General features: G+C 38.4%; 1 protein-coding gene and 1 pseudogene across 3 annotated transcripts in view; one reads left to right on the forward strand and one right to left on the reverse strand.

Annotated features, from left to right (window-relative positions):
* SYT1 (synaptotagmin 1) overlaps positions 1-14,784 on the forward strand; it is a 393,501-nt gene that overhangs the window by 238,193 nt on the left and 140,524 nt on the right. For all 3 annotated transcript variants that reach the window (XM_090273654.1, XM_090273656.1, XM_090273655.1), the window contains exon 6: positions 7,094-7,261. In XM_090273654.1, coding sequence (XP_090129780.1) covers positions 7,094-7,261 — 168 coding nt within the window. The remainder of the gene's footprint in view (positions 1-7,093; positions 7,262-14,784) is intronic.
* Positions 884-2,544, reverse strand: LOC150012253 (MSL complex subunit 3 pseudogene; annotated as a pseudogene).

The raw sequence follows: 14,784 nt of genomic DNA on the forward strand, positions 1-14,784 counted from the left end.
TCATATTCACATCTGAAAAATGAAATCAGCTTCAAGTGTGCACCAAGAGGCTCGAGTATTTTTCCCTCTATAGTGTCAAGGAAATAATGAAATTTCTTTTTTAAGTTTCAAAGTTCTTGCTGCAATTACAGAATACAGTAAGCTATGTCCATTGTTTACATGGTGCAAATCAATAATATTCTCATCACAAACTTCTGTGTGCACAGGGGCTAACTGAGCACTCTAAAACCCTTTTTTTTTTTTTTTTTTCTTTTTAACAAGATGGGCTCTGCTTTATTTATAGCATCAAAAATAACATCTTACAGAATGGGAACCATGACATTACACAACAAAAGGTGGCTCTAAAAATCTCAAACAAGTCAGGCAACGCTTTTTTTGTTTGTTTTTTTAGATCACCAAAAATAAGGTTTTACAGAAAAGGAACTGTAAAAGCAAATGTATAGCTGCAAATCCCCTTTTGCCTTCAATACTAATTCCCTGTAAAGTATTTTGGGACCACTTTGCAGTTTCCAAGCAAAACTAAAATTTGTTGGACAGAGTTGCTTAGTATCGTCCTAAGAATGAAAACACTTTGCAAAAACAATTCTGCTTAGTGCTAATACGTATCTAGAACACGTGGAGATGGTTACCAACTCCAATTTCCACTGCCACAGGCTAAGCTATGCACACTTTCGTGAACGCTTCCCTGGGAGCACTGGTGCTCTTTTCTCCCGACACAGATGACTTGTACAGTGGCTAGGGTCAGGTGCTGGGGGCTGTTCACGCACCACGGAAGTCCTCCCTAACAAAAATAACTAAGTATGTAACAACTCAAATAACTGGGCCCGTCTCTGCTAGAGTGTCCCCAGGGTGGGCGTCGCATCTCCCCCCATCTCCCCATGTCTCTACCGGGGACCTAGAATGCAAAGCTAGGGAGAGAAGCTGTTCTCACAGAGCCACTGAGACTAATAAACAGCCCTGGGGTTCTTAGTGCTGGAGTGCGCCTCGCAGGCAGTGACGTAGGCAGACTCTGGGAAGAAATCGTCATGGTACTCTGCTAAAAACCTCAGAAAGAGATCAAAGTGCTTCAGTAAAGCCTTCAGATTCTTATCAGAAAAGGACATCTTCCCAAGGATTTCTGGAAGTTTCACAAACAACCGCAGCAAGTGTTGGGCCCTGTAAATGTAAGAGGGTGGAGGCGGCTGGTCACCTGGAGGGTAACTGTCAGGTACAAGTTTCCAGGACAGGACCTCATTTATTTCATTAGTTCTTCTGCCTTCAAAGCTGGCAAACACCGTGCTCCCTTCGTTGCTAGGGGTCACAGGAATGGGTGACGATGACCTGCTGTGCACAGGTGTCTTCTTCTCCAAGGGCAGGAACACCCTGGGCACGCTGGCGGGCGTGTCCTGCTGCCGGCGCGTGGGCTGGGACGACGCGCTGCTCCCACACAGCCTGTCGCTGTCGGCCGAGTGGCGCGGGGAGCGCCTCAGAGGTTGCAAGGCCTCGGGCTCGGCTTTGCGCCTTTTGGGGGTGGCCGGTTCGCCTGTGGTCGGCTGGCTCTCCGTGGACTGTGGGGTGGACGGATTCAACAGCGGCGGGCTTGGCAAGAGCTCCTCCTGGCTCCTACTAGTGTTTGTGGCACTTTCCTTAATCGGAAGAAAAAATTTGGACGAAGTCACCTTTTTATACTGAACTTGTTCATAGGGATACAGCAAAACCAATGGCAGAGTGTAATCAAAGGTTATTCTTAATCCATCCACCATCTCCTTACAAAGGTCAACGTTCTTTTCCGCTGGGATGTAATGCACATTCATGGTGGCATGTGCCATAGCGTGATGATGACGAGGCCTCTCATTGGCTGAAAAGGCCGCATTGATGGCAAAATGCTTCACGTAGGATTCCAAAGTAGTTATGATGTTGGTCTGGCATGGCAGTTTCACTAACCGTTTCCTCCTGTTGATATAGTAACAGTCGTCCTCCAGCTTCTCCTTCAGAACTTCGGGGATGCCTATAGTTATTGTTCGTTCCTCCATCTCCCTTTTTCTGTGCAGCTCCACTTTTTCCTTCACTTCGGTCTTTCCTTCAACGTCACTTTCTTCACTTACTGCCTCATCCTTTTCTTCACTGCTGTCATCAGAGGAAGTGCTTACCGAGTTCTCATCACTTTTATCTTTTTCTTCAACGGGAAGGCTTTTTAAGACCGAATAACACCAGGAAAGCGGCAGCGCTTCTTTTTTTCTTCCTGTGTTTAGGCGAGCTACAGCTTTTCTTGCCAATTCACGCTGTAATCTCCAGTTTTCATTGGTGTCACGGAGGACATGATCTTCAGCTGCCCACCTGTCCCAGCTTCTGTTCCAACCATTAAAATGGATCAGATATTCTGGGATCTTTCTGCCTTTTTCGTCTTTCCCAACAATAACATCCACAATCTTGGCATCGTACAGCACTCGGGCCTTGGTGGGGTCAGGCTCGAAGCACAGCACTTTCTCCCCTGAGTGGAATTTAAATTTCATGCCCTCGCTCACACTCATTTGCTCATCGTGGCGGAGGGCGAGGCTCCGGGGCGGGCGGAGCGCGCGCAGTGGGAGACGAGGGTAAAAACCCTTCTTCTTAACCTATCAATAAAAAGAAGGTGAACATATTGTTTTTATGCATTTATAGCATTTTTCCTTTGGGCTCTTCCCTGGTGTTCTTCATCTTGTTGAGACACCTCAGCTGGCAAACAATAACAGAGGGATTCTGGCCATATAATAACCCAACAGGGAAAGGTACTCTGTAAACCTGGGACAGCTCTGCACACACAAGTTCTGCAGCTCTTGCCTAGAAGTCATGCCTAAAAAAAGTTCTTTCATAGATATATTTAATATGTGAAAAGTATTAAAATGCATTACTTAAAACAATACATTTCTGAAAAGTGAAATGTGACTATGCCAGTAGGCTGATTCAAAATCACCTGTCCATCAGCCCACTGTAGAGAAAGCACATGCCTCATGTTAGAAAACATTCTGGTATGAAAGAAATGGATGAAACTGAGACCATGAGTCTTTTTTAGAACTTTGTTTTCAATTTTATAAAAGAGCATCTTATCACTCTGAAACTTTTTTGAGTTTTTAAGACAAAATCCCTAATGTAAATAACCCTATTAAAAATCTAGTTTTCTATTCCTAGGGTTGTTAATTTATAGTAGCAGTAAAAACATTCTGGAGATATTCAGCTTATGAAGAGTGAATCACTGTGGCCATCATACCACAGAACATAAATTGAAAATAAAGCTAAAAAATAATGCCAATGATATTTACAATCGTTTTATTGCACTGTGTATGAATCTTAATTTAGGTCAGTCATTTCCAATCACAATTTAGTAAGCAGATTCTTACCTTATTTGAAATAATATTGTGGGGACTTTGTTGTTTTGAGTTACCTGTATGTCATTTCTTTAAAAGTATATATCGCTAATAATTTTATTAGTAATTTATTTGACCTCAAGAAGTATAATTATTAGGACTTCCGGCCAAGATGGAGGCTTAGACGGACGCGCTAGGTCTCCCTCTACAACTAGAGAGGAATACAACTACTTCAAAACAAAGGATAACTAGAAATTCCAGAAAATAAAACTACACAGAAGCCCAACATATGAAGTTATAAACCAGCGGCGCCCTTTGGGCAGGTAGGACGAGTGAAAGGGGGCGGTGCTGTTTGCGGTCGCACCTGGGACAGCGGCGGGGAGAACAACCCCAGCTGCAGTCGAACCCCCGGCAGCTCGCGACCCCAACGCTGGGGAAAGCAGCCACCACATCGCCTTGAACAGTGAGGCCCAGGGGGGCGGGAGGACGGATCCCAGTCTCCTAGCTGAATAACTGTGTGAATCCATCTTGGACCCCCGCCCCCAAAGAAAGCGCCACAGGGCTGCGAAATAGGTCGCAGACAGGCGCCGGTCGCTGGATTGTGACGACAAAGCACCACGGCACAGCAAGAAAGGCTGCCGAACGGCGCCGGTCACTGGGTCATTACGAGTACACAGGCACTGCCCCCTACAGCCGGCCCAAGAAAACAAAACACATCTGTCAAAATGAGGCAGACAACTATAGAAATCCCGGTGGCACAGCTCACCAGGCAACAGATGGAGAACCTGACAGATGAACAGATAAGAAACCTGTCAGATGATCAGTTCTGGGCCATTGTTATCAGGTGGCTTACAGAATTCGCAAAAGATTTGGAAAAAGATGAGAAAGAAGCGAAAAACACTCATAACGAAAGGAACAAAACCACATACGAGACAGATGGTGAGGAAAAAAAATCCAGAGTTCATTTCAACAAACCCGAATATGGAGAAGGAACAAGCAGTCAACCAATGCAGCGAGAGGAAATGGGAAGCAACGATGAGAGGATCAGAAACCTCTGGGACAGCTATAAAAGGCCCAACATAAGAATCATTGGTTTGCCAGAGAGCGAGGAAGATGAACTAGAACTTGAAAAATTGAGTGAAAATATAATAAAGGAGAACTTCCCAGACTTGGGGAGGGAAATGGACTTGCAGGTCCAGGGGGCACAGAGAGTTCCAAAGAAGCTGGACCCAGGGAGAGCCACTCCAAGACACATTATAATCAAAATGTCGAGGATTAAAGATAAGGAGAGAATCTTAAAAGCAGCAAGAGAGAAGAAAAGAATTATGTACAAAGGGGTCCCAATTAGACTATCAGCTGACTTCTCAAGGGAGACCCTGCAGGCAAGAAGGGACTGGCAAGAAATATTCAAAGTAATGAAAATCCAAAACCTACAACCACGAATACTCTATCCAGCGAAATTGTCATTCAGAGTAGAGGGACAGAGAAAGTGTTTCCAGGACAAAATAAAACTGAAAGAGTTCGTTAGATCCAAACCACTGTTGTATGAGATGTTAAAGGGACTGGTTTAGAAAAAGGAGGATCAAGACAATGAAATCTAAAATGAAAACTGCATCACAAGAAACAACAGAAGCTAGGGAATTGAAACAAAGGCAAACTAAACAGGCAACGAGACTGGAAAGAGAGCTATGGGTATGGGGAACATGTTGGGGGGAGGTCAACGGGGAGGGGGAATGGGGAGAGGGAGGGAGATGATATAGGCATTAAGGATCATGGTAGGAGGGAATGGAATAGACAGAGAGAGGTTGAGAAGAACTGTATGCACAACTAATGGACATGATCTAAAAGGGGGGGACAACTGGAGGGAGGGGGGCCACTGGGTGGAGGGGAGCAGAGGGAAGGGAAATTGACACAAATGTAATATTATAATCAATAAAACACATTAAAAATATAAAAATAAAATAAAATAAAATTAAAAAAAAAGAAGTATAATTATTGAAATTTTGAAATTGCCTATAAAATTTTATCAGGTTCCATTTTATTTCAAGAAGGTTGACCAAATCAAAAATCCTTCCAAAGTACAATATATTTTGATACATTTAAGAAATATGCCACTGTTTCTAGTGAATTGGTTAATTTATCCATTAGGTATCACAGATTATGCATCTTGAAATGCCAATAGGTAATATGATATAGAAATGGAAGCATAACAGAGTTTAAGGAGGACTGGTTTTAAAAAGTGAGTTCACATCCACTTGACATGAACTCTACATGTGCCAAATTAAATGCTGCTTCTTTTCCCCCAAACTCCCACCTGAAGGAGCTACTAATCATTCAAATAAATATTAGGTGCCTAATGTGTGCCAACAGTGTGCTAAATACCTTACATTATTTATTCAGCCTCAAGCATCTCTGTGATTTAGGCACTATTATTATCACTATTTGATAGATGAAAAAGCTGAGACTTATTTACTTACCTCAGTCCCTTCAGCTGAAAAGTCGGAGAAACCCAGGCCCAGCCCTATCTGACACTAAGCCCAGGTTTTCGACTGATGCTACATCTGCACAAACACACACACACACATTTCAGGAATAAGATGAGATTTTCAAGAGTTTATCCCTACTCTAAAATTTCTTATTTCTTCTTTTGAAATTCATCTCTTTGAAATGTTTTTTTTTTTCCTTCTAAAATGGATACAGTAGCATGCCTAGTTCTTAATTGTAGTGTTGTAATCAGCTTCCAAATAGATAGTGAATGACAGAAAATAAAAAACCTTTGGAAAAACTAAAATTTGTTACACATATATGATCGAATATTCTTCCTTCTCCTTTCCTTCTTAATATATAGAGTTAATTGTGAAATGTTTGCTAGAACATAAGGGAACCATTTACACTGATAAAATAATTGATAAAATAATAGAAAGTGTATGAAAATTTATCAAACCTTTAATACAAGTCAAAACAATTTCTTAATTAGGCATTTCTATACAGTTACTGAAATGTAGCTCACTTGGATTTCACTGCTTTCCCTGAATATTAAAAATGTCTCTAATAAACCTCTCAACCCATAGCATCTGTCCCAGATATATTTGAACAGCTGGAGAATTCATCAGTTCTTGGCCTTTTGCCACTACTCATCCTAAAGACTGTCATACCTAAGAATGAACTTCAAGATCTATATTATAATGTGTCCCTGATATTCAAAACATCAGTTTTCTAGTCAGCTCTTGTCAATCAGTAAATTATTTTAGGGCGTAGGTGAGGTACCTTGTGAATTTAATTTAAGTCATTTCAGACTCCTAGAATAGCTTTTAATAAGTCATTGCTGCATTAAACTATGGCATCCAAGTGACTTGAAAGTTATCTATCCTTGAATAAGTTACATCCTGAAAATATACCTTAACAGCAATAATGACACAGTCTGTAAGAAAAACTTATTTATATAGCCAAATTGGCTCAGTTTAGTCTTGTATGAGTCTTGAAGTGTTTATAGCATAACTAATAATAGTAGGATCCGTTACTGATAATACCAACAGCTTCTAGAACTTTGGGATCAAGTGACAAATTACTAAGGGTAGTCCCCATTTTCTCCCAAGTAATTTAAACTGCAAGCAGTTAGTCAAATGATCCAATCTGAGAAAATATCAAAAGCATAATTATCTCCCTCATGTGTTTACCCAAGATAAATATTAAAATTAAATGCTGTAAACAAGTAACATGTTCTAAGCATTTTTGTGACCAGATTTTTATCCTCATCTCTTTCCATTTAGGTGCCGTACTCGGAATTGGGAGGCAAAACCCTGGTGATGGCTGTGTATGATTTTGATCGTTTCTCCAAGCATGACATCATTGGGGAATTTAAAGTCCCCATGAACACAGTGGATTTCGGTCATGTAACTGAGGAGTGGCGTGATCTGCAAAGTGCTGAGAAGGAAGAGGTAAGAAAAACAATAGCATTTCTAATGTGACAGACTGTACTCGCCAGTTCTACTCATGTAATAGCCTATTGAGAGATGCTCTTTCCAAAGAGTTGTGTGGGTGTCCAGCTGCTGACAGCTGGCAAAATAGGGTCAGGGGACTGCATAATCTCATTAAAAAGTATACAGGTCTTCTGGGTGTGATTTGAAAGATAAAGAGAAAGGTTTGTGTACAAGGTCTATGGACAACTCCCTGAAGAGGCACAGACAGACACAGACAGATTGATACACACACACACACACACACACACACACACACACATTTCTAAAAACTTACCAAATGCTATGTCTTTAAATAGGCAGTGAAATATCATCCTAGTCTTTGTATTTTGCCACAATAATTCTGTATTTCTACAGAGGTTATGCTGTTTTTAAATAAAAATAAAATGGCACTTTTCCTTGATTACTTCCGTATATCGCAGACAGTTCATTGTTTCTCCTGAACATATCAGAGCATGATGGGTAAAACATCGACTAGAATTCACAAAGGCTGATATTAAATCCATTTTTTAAATGACTAACATTTTTACAGTAGTCTTCACATTGTTTTCTCCCAGTCTGAATAGTTTAACCCAGTAAATTTCTGTGATTTAAAAAGGGAAGTTCAATATCTCTAGTACATTTAAATTGCATAATAATCAATTCTATTTGATTATGCTCTGCCTGCCTGGCACTAGCATTTTTCTGTGAGAATGTCTCAATAGGCCAATACCAGAAACACAAACAACTTTCAGCTTCTCTGAACTCTTAAAGCAATGCCTTTTGTGCCTTTTAAGATTTCTAAGATTCTGTAGATGTGGTCACTTTGGGGCTACCTGGGAGGTTAGAGAGTGGCCCAAGGCTTCAGAGAAACTCAGCCAAGCCCATCACCTGGTAATCCTCTCAGCCTAAGATTTTCTGTGACTAGTATACTGTGACCAATATAATGATGTGAGGTTTTAGAACAGACTTGTGATTGATATAATGAAACTGAATCTTATTAGTGCTCTAAAATTATTTGGTTGTGCAAAAGGAGTCAAAATTATGGCAGTTAAGCTCTGCTTTCTTTTTGGAAGGAAATATATATAACTTAACCAAATAAGTTAGCCCAAATTAGATTCTGGGATATTGAGATAGATTTAGCCCTCCTGTGGATTTTCTAGAACAGCCCAAGGATAACATTGAGTTTTTAAATTTTATGATTTTGATAAAGTAGTTCTTCCCTATGAGTAAAGTAATATCAACTTTAAATCAAACATCTGTGTGGAAAGAAAGACATGCAATCATTCGATCATAATGTTTCTAATTGTTTAACAAAGTAGTGAGCTATTTCACTGAGCTTTTTTATATCTTACTGAAACATTTGGCTATGTCAAATCCTTGGAGCATGGCAGGGGTGGGGGACAGAAGGAGTTGGTACAAAGTGAGACCACAACAAATATCTATTAACTAATTGGTATTTATTAATTGACTGGTTTTCGTTTGGCTTGTTGTTTGAATATTAGAATATGACCTGTTTGTGCTTCATAGCACCCACCTGGCTGGCCTGCACTGCCCACATGATTGACCTCCCCCTAGTAACTATCAAGTGGGCCGGAATTCCAACTTCATGCCCCCCTGAGTTTCTGAGTGAAGGGGATGTATACCATTGAACTGTTTTCTTCTTTCAAAAATATTTTGAATATGGGCAGAATTTGAGGCTTGACACTAAGCTGACAGGTTTGGTTGGATTCTAAAACTTAGACGTTTAGGCTGACTGCCAAAAGAATCATATCTTATTCTCACTCCTTCAGTTGCCCTCTTTTCTTTTTCTCCTATTTCTTTCTCTTTCCTCCATGTCTTATCTCCCTAAGATTTTTGACACCCAACTCACTAAAAAATATTCATTATGTAAATATCTATTATACCAGCTATATTCCTAGAACTGTATTAGGTGTGTTTTGTTTTGTTTTGAAGGAAAAAATGGAAAGGGTCAACACTGCTTCTATTTTGTGGAATTTAGTGTTGCTCATTTTTCTCCCTCATTCCAATCTTTGCCTTGCTTATTGCCTGCAAGATCGATTTCTGGAAAAAGTTCTGTCTTTAAGAACAAACACTCCTGTCCTGGCCAGTGTGGTTCAATTGTTTGGAACAAACACTCCTGTCCTGGCCAGTGTGGTTCAATTGTTTGGATCATCGTCCCATAGACCAAAGGGTTGTAGGTTTGATTGCCAGTCAGGGTACACACCAGGTTGTGGGTTCAGTCCCCAGTTGGGAGTGTACAAGAAGGCAACCAATCAATGTTTCTCTCTTTCTCCATGTTCCTCTCTCTGTTCCTCTCTCTAAAAAGCAATGAGAAAATGTCCTCAGATAAAGATTAAAAATGATAATAAAATTTTAAAAAATAAAAACAAACACTCCTGACCTTCAATTGTGACCAATCCATTTACTAGCTCAGAGACATTGGACAAGTCACTTAAGATCGCTAAAAGTCAGTTTTTTAATCTAGAAAGTGGCCTAACAGATTGAGTGGGCTAGCATATTAAGTCCTAGTATGTAATGAGTGCTCAGTAAACAAGAGCCCCCTATTCTTTCTTCTTAACCAGTCTTCTGTTCTTGTTCTCTTACTTTTCATCTCCCTAGTCGCGCTCCCATTTTCCCTCTATATATCTGTATCTACTTCTCTATGCTTTTTCTTTATCACCTTTGTGCTTATTGAATGCTGAAGTTTTTAATGGGAAATAATCCTACAATCACATGTTTAAAACCTGGAATTTTTCCTCTTTGCTATTACTTGGAAATAGTAATTTTTGGTTTTCAGTGGAGTGACTATTTCCTTTTATTGTGATTTGGAAAATTTCATGAACTAGATGCCTAGATTACAAAGTATCTTTGGATAACTAGGGCCAGGTATAAAATTCTCTTATAAGAAATGAAGTAGGATTCTAATTATATTTTGGAGGGATCCTTACCCAAGAACATGATTATTGATTTTAGAGAGAGGGGGAGAGAAAGAGAGGGAGAAAAACACCAATGTGAGAAACATCGAGCAGTTGCCTCTTCCCCCGCCCCCAACAGGGGACCAAACCCACAACCTAAGCATGTGCCCTGACCGGGTATCAAACCCATGACCTCTTAGTTAACAGGCCAATGCTCCAAACAACGGAGTCACACTGGTCAGGGCTCCAGCTACATTTATTTTTTAATTTATTTATTTTAATTTATTTTATTATTTATTTTAGAGAGAGGGGAAGGGAGGGAGAAAAAGGGAGAGAGAAACATCAATGTGTGGTTGCCTCTCATGCACCCACAACTGGGGACCTGCCTGCAGCCCAGGCATGTGCCCCAACTGGGAATCGAACTAATGACCTTCTGGTCTGCAGGCCGGCACTCAGTCCACTGACCTATACCAGGGCTCCAATTACATTTTATATCTGAAGAATTACTTACTCTCACTGATATGTGCCCTTTCTTTCCATACTACCATTAACTGCAGAAAGTCATAGTTGTGTGAATAAATTAAAGTGTTAGATTGACGTTAGTTCTCACAATTTTAAAGAAATTATTTTTCCATTTTACATGTGTGATTCTGTTCATGACTTTAGTTTGCTTCTATCTAACAGTGCTGAATTTTATTCTTAATGTCGTAAGGAGTGAAAGATAATAAAGAAAATGAGAAAAAAATCAAGAAATAACTTTGGAATCTAGAAGCTGAACCACTAATTATGGTAGTTTACTTGGATTTAAAGGGGTTAAATTCGATGCACTGAGCTCCAACCCAGTGATTTTAAAAGAACAGGGTAGGGTTCTGTTGCCAGAAAGCTGAAAAATATGAAAGTCATAAGATGATGAAGAAATTATGTAAGTGAAAGAACTGTGTATTATTTTAATGATCAATTAAATGTGCAAGTGATTTAGAAAAAAACAGTGGGGAGCCTTATCTGAAAGTTACTAAGCATATGTTTAAAACGGGGTATTGAAGAGATAAGCCATGCCCAGAAGAGCCCTAACAAGCACACAGCTGCTGCTGTTGGATTCCAGCCCCCAGTGAAAACATCTCTGCTGAGATTTCCATTCTGACTTAATAACATTTCTCTATACAACATAATCAAAGCCACCCTACCGGCTCAGGTTCACTTGTCTCATTTTTATGTTGCTTGACTGACCACTTTCTCTCCTTCTACCTCCCCCGCTCCCAGCAGACAAACATGGGATTTGACCTTACAGGTGTAGCTGAGACATAGTTACATATAAAATTGTTTTCTTAATTTTTCCCTTCTCACTTTAGAGCCCCAGAAATTCTTCTTTATAATCAGTATATACAGCTGCTCCATTGTGCCACCCACAAGTTGAACTCGAAATCCACCTTCTGACTTCTAGTGTAATTAATTCATTTAATATGTTCACTTAATTACTTCAAAAGTTGCAACCAATAGCTACGTGTCCATTTTCTTTATTTGTAAATTGTCTCTGTCCTGCACCCCAGCATCAAGCACCTCTTTAGAGCATTTAGTATTGTGTCCCTATTTGAATACCCCTGCCTTCCAATACTACTTCTTATCTTAGTACTTTTATTTTAGTATTTTGTTCCTATTTTTATTTTTTTATTTTAGTGTTGTGTTCCTGTCTTGGTATTTTGTTTCTATTTTTCATTCCCATGCCTTTCAGTACTACTTCCTATTTCAAAACAAAAAACCACATAAGAAATAGATACCACTAGAATACAACTTGAGTGCTTTTTAAAAAATTTTCTAAGCAAGTCTATTTCATAACTTGACCAGTACTGTTTTGTCTCTATGAGAGAATGTCTATCACTTCTGCCTTGTGTACAATTCATTAAAGACATTTTTAAATGAGATTCTGTAACCCAGTGCAAATGGGGGGGGGATTGCTGAATAAAAACCTGTGGGGACATATTTAATTCGTACCCAAGCAGAAGGGAAGAGAAGCTACTTTAGTGTCTTAATAGAAAATCAATTTTGCAAGAAATTTTCACATTTTTAAGCCTAATTAGAAAAATATTTTCTTCAAAGAAAAGCATTTAGAGAATACATATTCAATCAAATGGCAAAATTTTTTTAGCTTCCAATGGTCAATTACTTGATACTTCTTTGGAATAAGTTAAACTCATTATTCTGTATAGCATTATTTTGTCCAAAGATCATGAAAGAACTGATGCTATTTCTAAGTATACTCCCCAGTTGGATGGTAATTTTTGCCCTCCAAGAATCTGCATACAACTCAATGCCCTGAATGGAAAGTCTTATAAAAGGTTAACTTTTGGAACGTTTTACATGGATGCAAGTAAGGACCTTCCTTGTCACTCAAAATCTATCACATTAGAGAAATGCAACAAAGACACTGATTTTGATCCACAACATTCCAGGAAGGCTTCACCCCAGCAGAGACCCATGTCTATTGCTTCTCACTGTGAAACCAAGGTTGATCACAGAGGCAAGCTTGCAGTAGGCATGCAAAAATATTTTTGAATGAATGAATGAGGAGATGTGATTATTATCCTGTGAGAGATATTTCAAAACTTCCTTTTTAAAATTCATATTAATAATTGTGTTGTTTTACAAATGAAGTCTAAAGTATTCTGAAAGCCTGTCAACAAAAATGTCTTAGCACCAAATAATGAAAGTGGTTTAGTACCTTTTTGGTTTTTTTGGTCCGTTTCTTTAAGAAGAGAAACAGTATAGATGCTTAGCAAAATCATTCTTACTGTTTTTGTTGACGGCCATGAAAATGATGATAGTTTTTATTTCTTTTATTATTATTATTATAGACTTACTCAGTATCTCCTCTCTGTAACCCTTCTTCCATCCTATCTCCATGATGCACGGAGAGCTTGGAACTTAGCTTAATTTAACTTTTATTTAAAGATAAGATTTAGTTAAAGCTATGATGTAAGTCTCTGCTTACATCATGGAAATGTACCCAGAAGGAAATAAGAAAGAATCAATTACGAGGACATTTCAAAGAATCTGAGCAAAATTTGTTTATCATACCCAGTCAGATTTATAATATAGTAGATATGATATAGTAGTATTAAGTTACTTTAAAATATATTAACACCATGACATATTTCTGCATACTTAGTACTTACATGTCCATTTTGTGGAGCTGGAACATAATGATTTTTCTTTCAACTATTACAAAAGTTGCATCTGAGCTTTTTTTTTAATATGTCTTTGGCCATAACTATGATTTACTTGATTCTGAGTGTTTGGTTGGAATTTCAATCATCAATTATAACTATTGTTGTGCATAATAAGTACTGTCTACTTCATGATGTGGTTTCTAAGAGCATCACAAGAAAAAGGAATATTCTAAAGTATCCTTAAACTATCCCTCTAGGACTGTAATTTGATTGCCTTTCTAGTTAAAAAGACTTTTCAGGCACAAATGGATAAAACCAAATTCTTACTTCAATGAGTTTCTAAATGAAAATTTGATATCATTTTATTTTTTATTGTGAATTCCCTAATAGGTAATATAAATTTAGACTCTAACTTAAAGAATTAAGTGAGAGACCCTGGGCATTTTCAAAATGCCCTTTGATGAACATTCCATTGTTCCCCATTGTCATAGCTTACCTGCTATAATACCTTTCCCTTCACAACTTGAAAGGCCTGTGTTTCCAGCTCTGCATCCTTGTTTCCAAATTTCATTTTCATTAAAGTTTACCTTAGCTTCTCTACCAAAGCTATCAACACAAACAAAAGCTACCATTTACTAAGAGTCTACTGAGTACCAAACAAAAGAAATTCTAATGATATTCTTTAAAATTGTCATGATTAAATCTGTTCTACAGAATGAGGGGAAACAGACCTGAAGCCCAGGAAAGTCTAAGTAATTTGTCCAAGTTTATATGACCAATGCCAGAGCTGAAATTCAAATACAGGCCTGAAGCCCACATTGTATTTCATTACACCATCTTCTTTAAAAACAGTCTTTCTCAGTCTTTTAGGCCAAAGGAAAAAAAAGAAAAGAAAAGAAGAAGAAAGAAAGAAAACACTGATGCAAGCTAGTTTTTCTTAGTTTTGGCTTTTTTTTTTTTTTTTTGGTTGGGGTTGGGCATCTTAATATTTGGTCAGTTTGCTTTGACAAACTGCACCATATTAAAATCTACATATATATTTTCCCTTTCAAATATTATAACATATGGTAACTATATGCAACATAGCAAAAAAAAAGCGGTACTAGCTATGCCATTTTTGTTTCTTCTTAATAATATTTCGTAAATACTCAGCATGAATTTCTGCCCAGGATACATGTAGCCCTAAAATTCAGAGATACTCATTAATACAAACATGTTATTCACTCATGAGTGCTGAGGAATTTAATGAAGGCAGAAGGATTTTGCTTTCCATTTAAAAAAAAAAAAAAAAAACTTCACTGCATAGGATATAAATTTCCATTCACTTATTCAAAACATATATTGACTATCCAAGAAATTAGTACTGTAAAGTGTATAAAATGGAAGGTTAGGATTCACATGTGAGAAATAATTATTGAGAGTA

The sequence above is a fragment of the Furipterus horrens genome, unplaced genomic scaffold (assembly GCF_987537825.1).
Source record: "Furipterus horrens unplaced genomic scaffold, mFurHor1.1.pri manual_scaffold_4, whole genome shotgun sequence".
Classification (NCBI taxonomy): Eukaryota; Metazoa; Chordata; class Mammalia; order Chiroptera; family Furipteridae; genus Furipterus; species Furipterus horrens.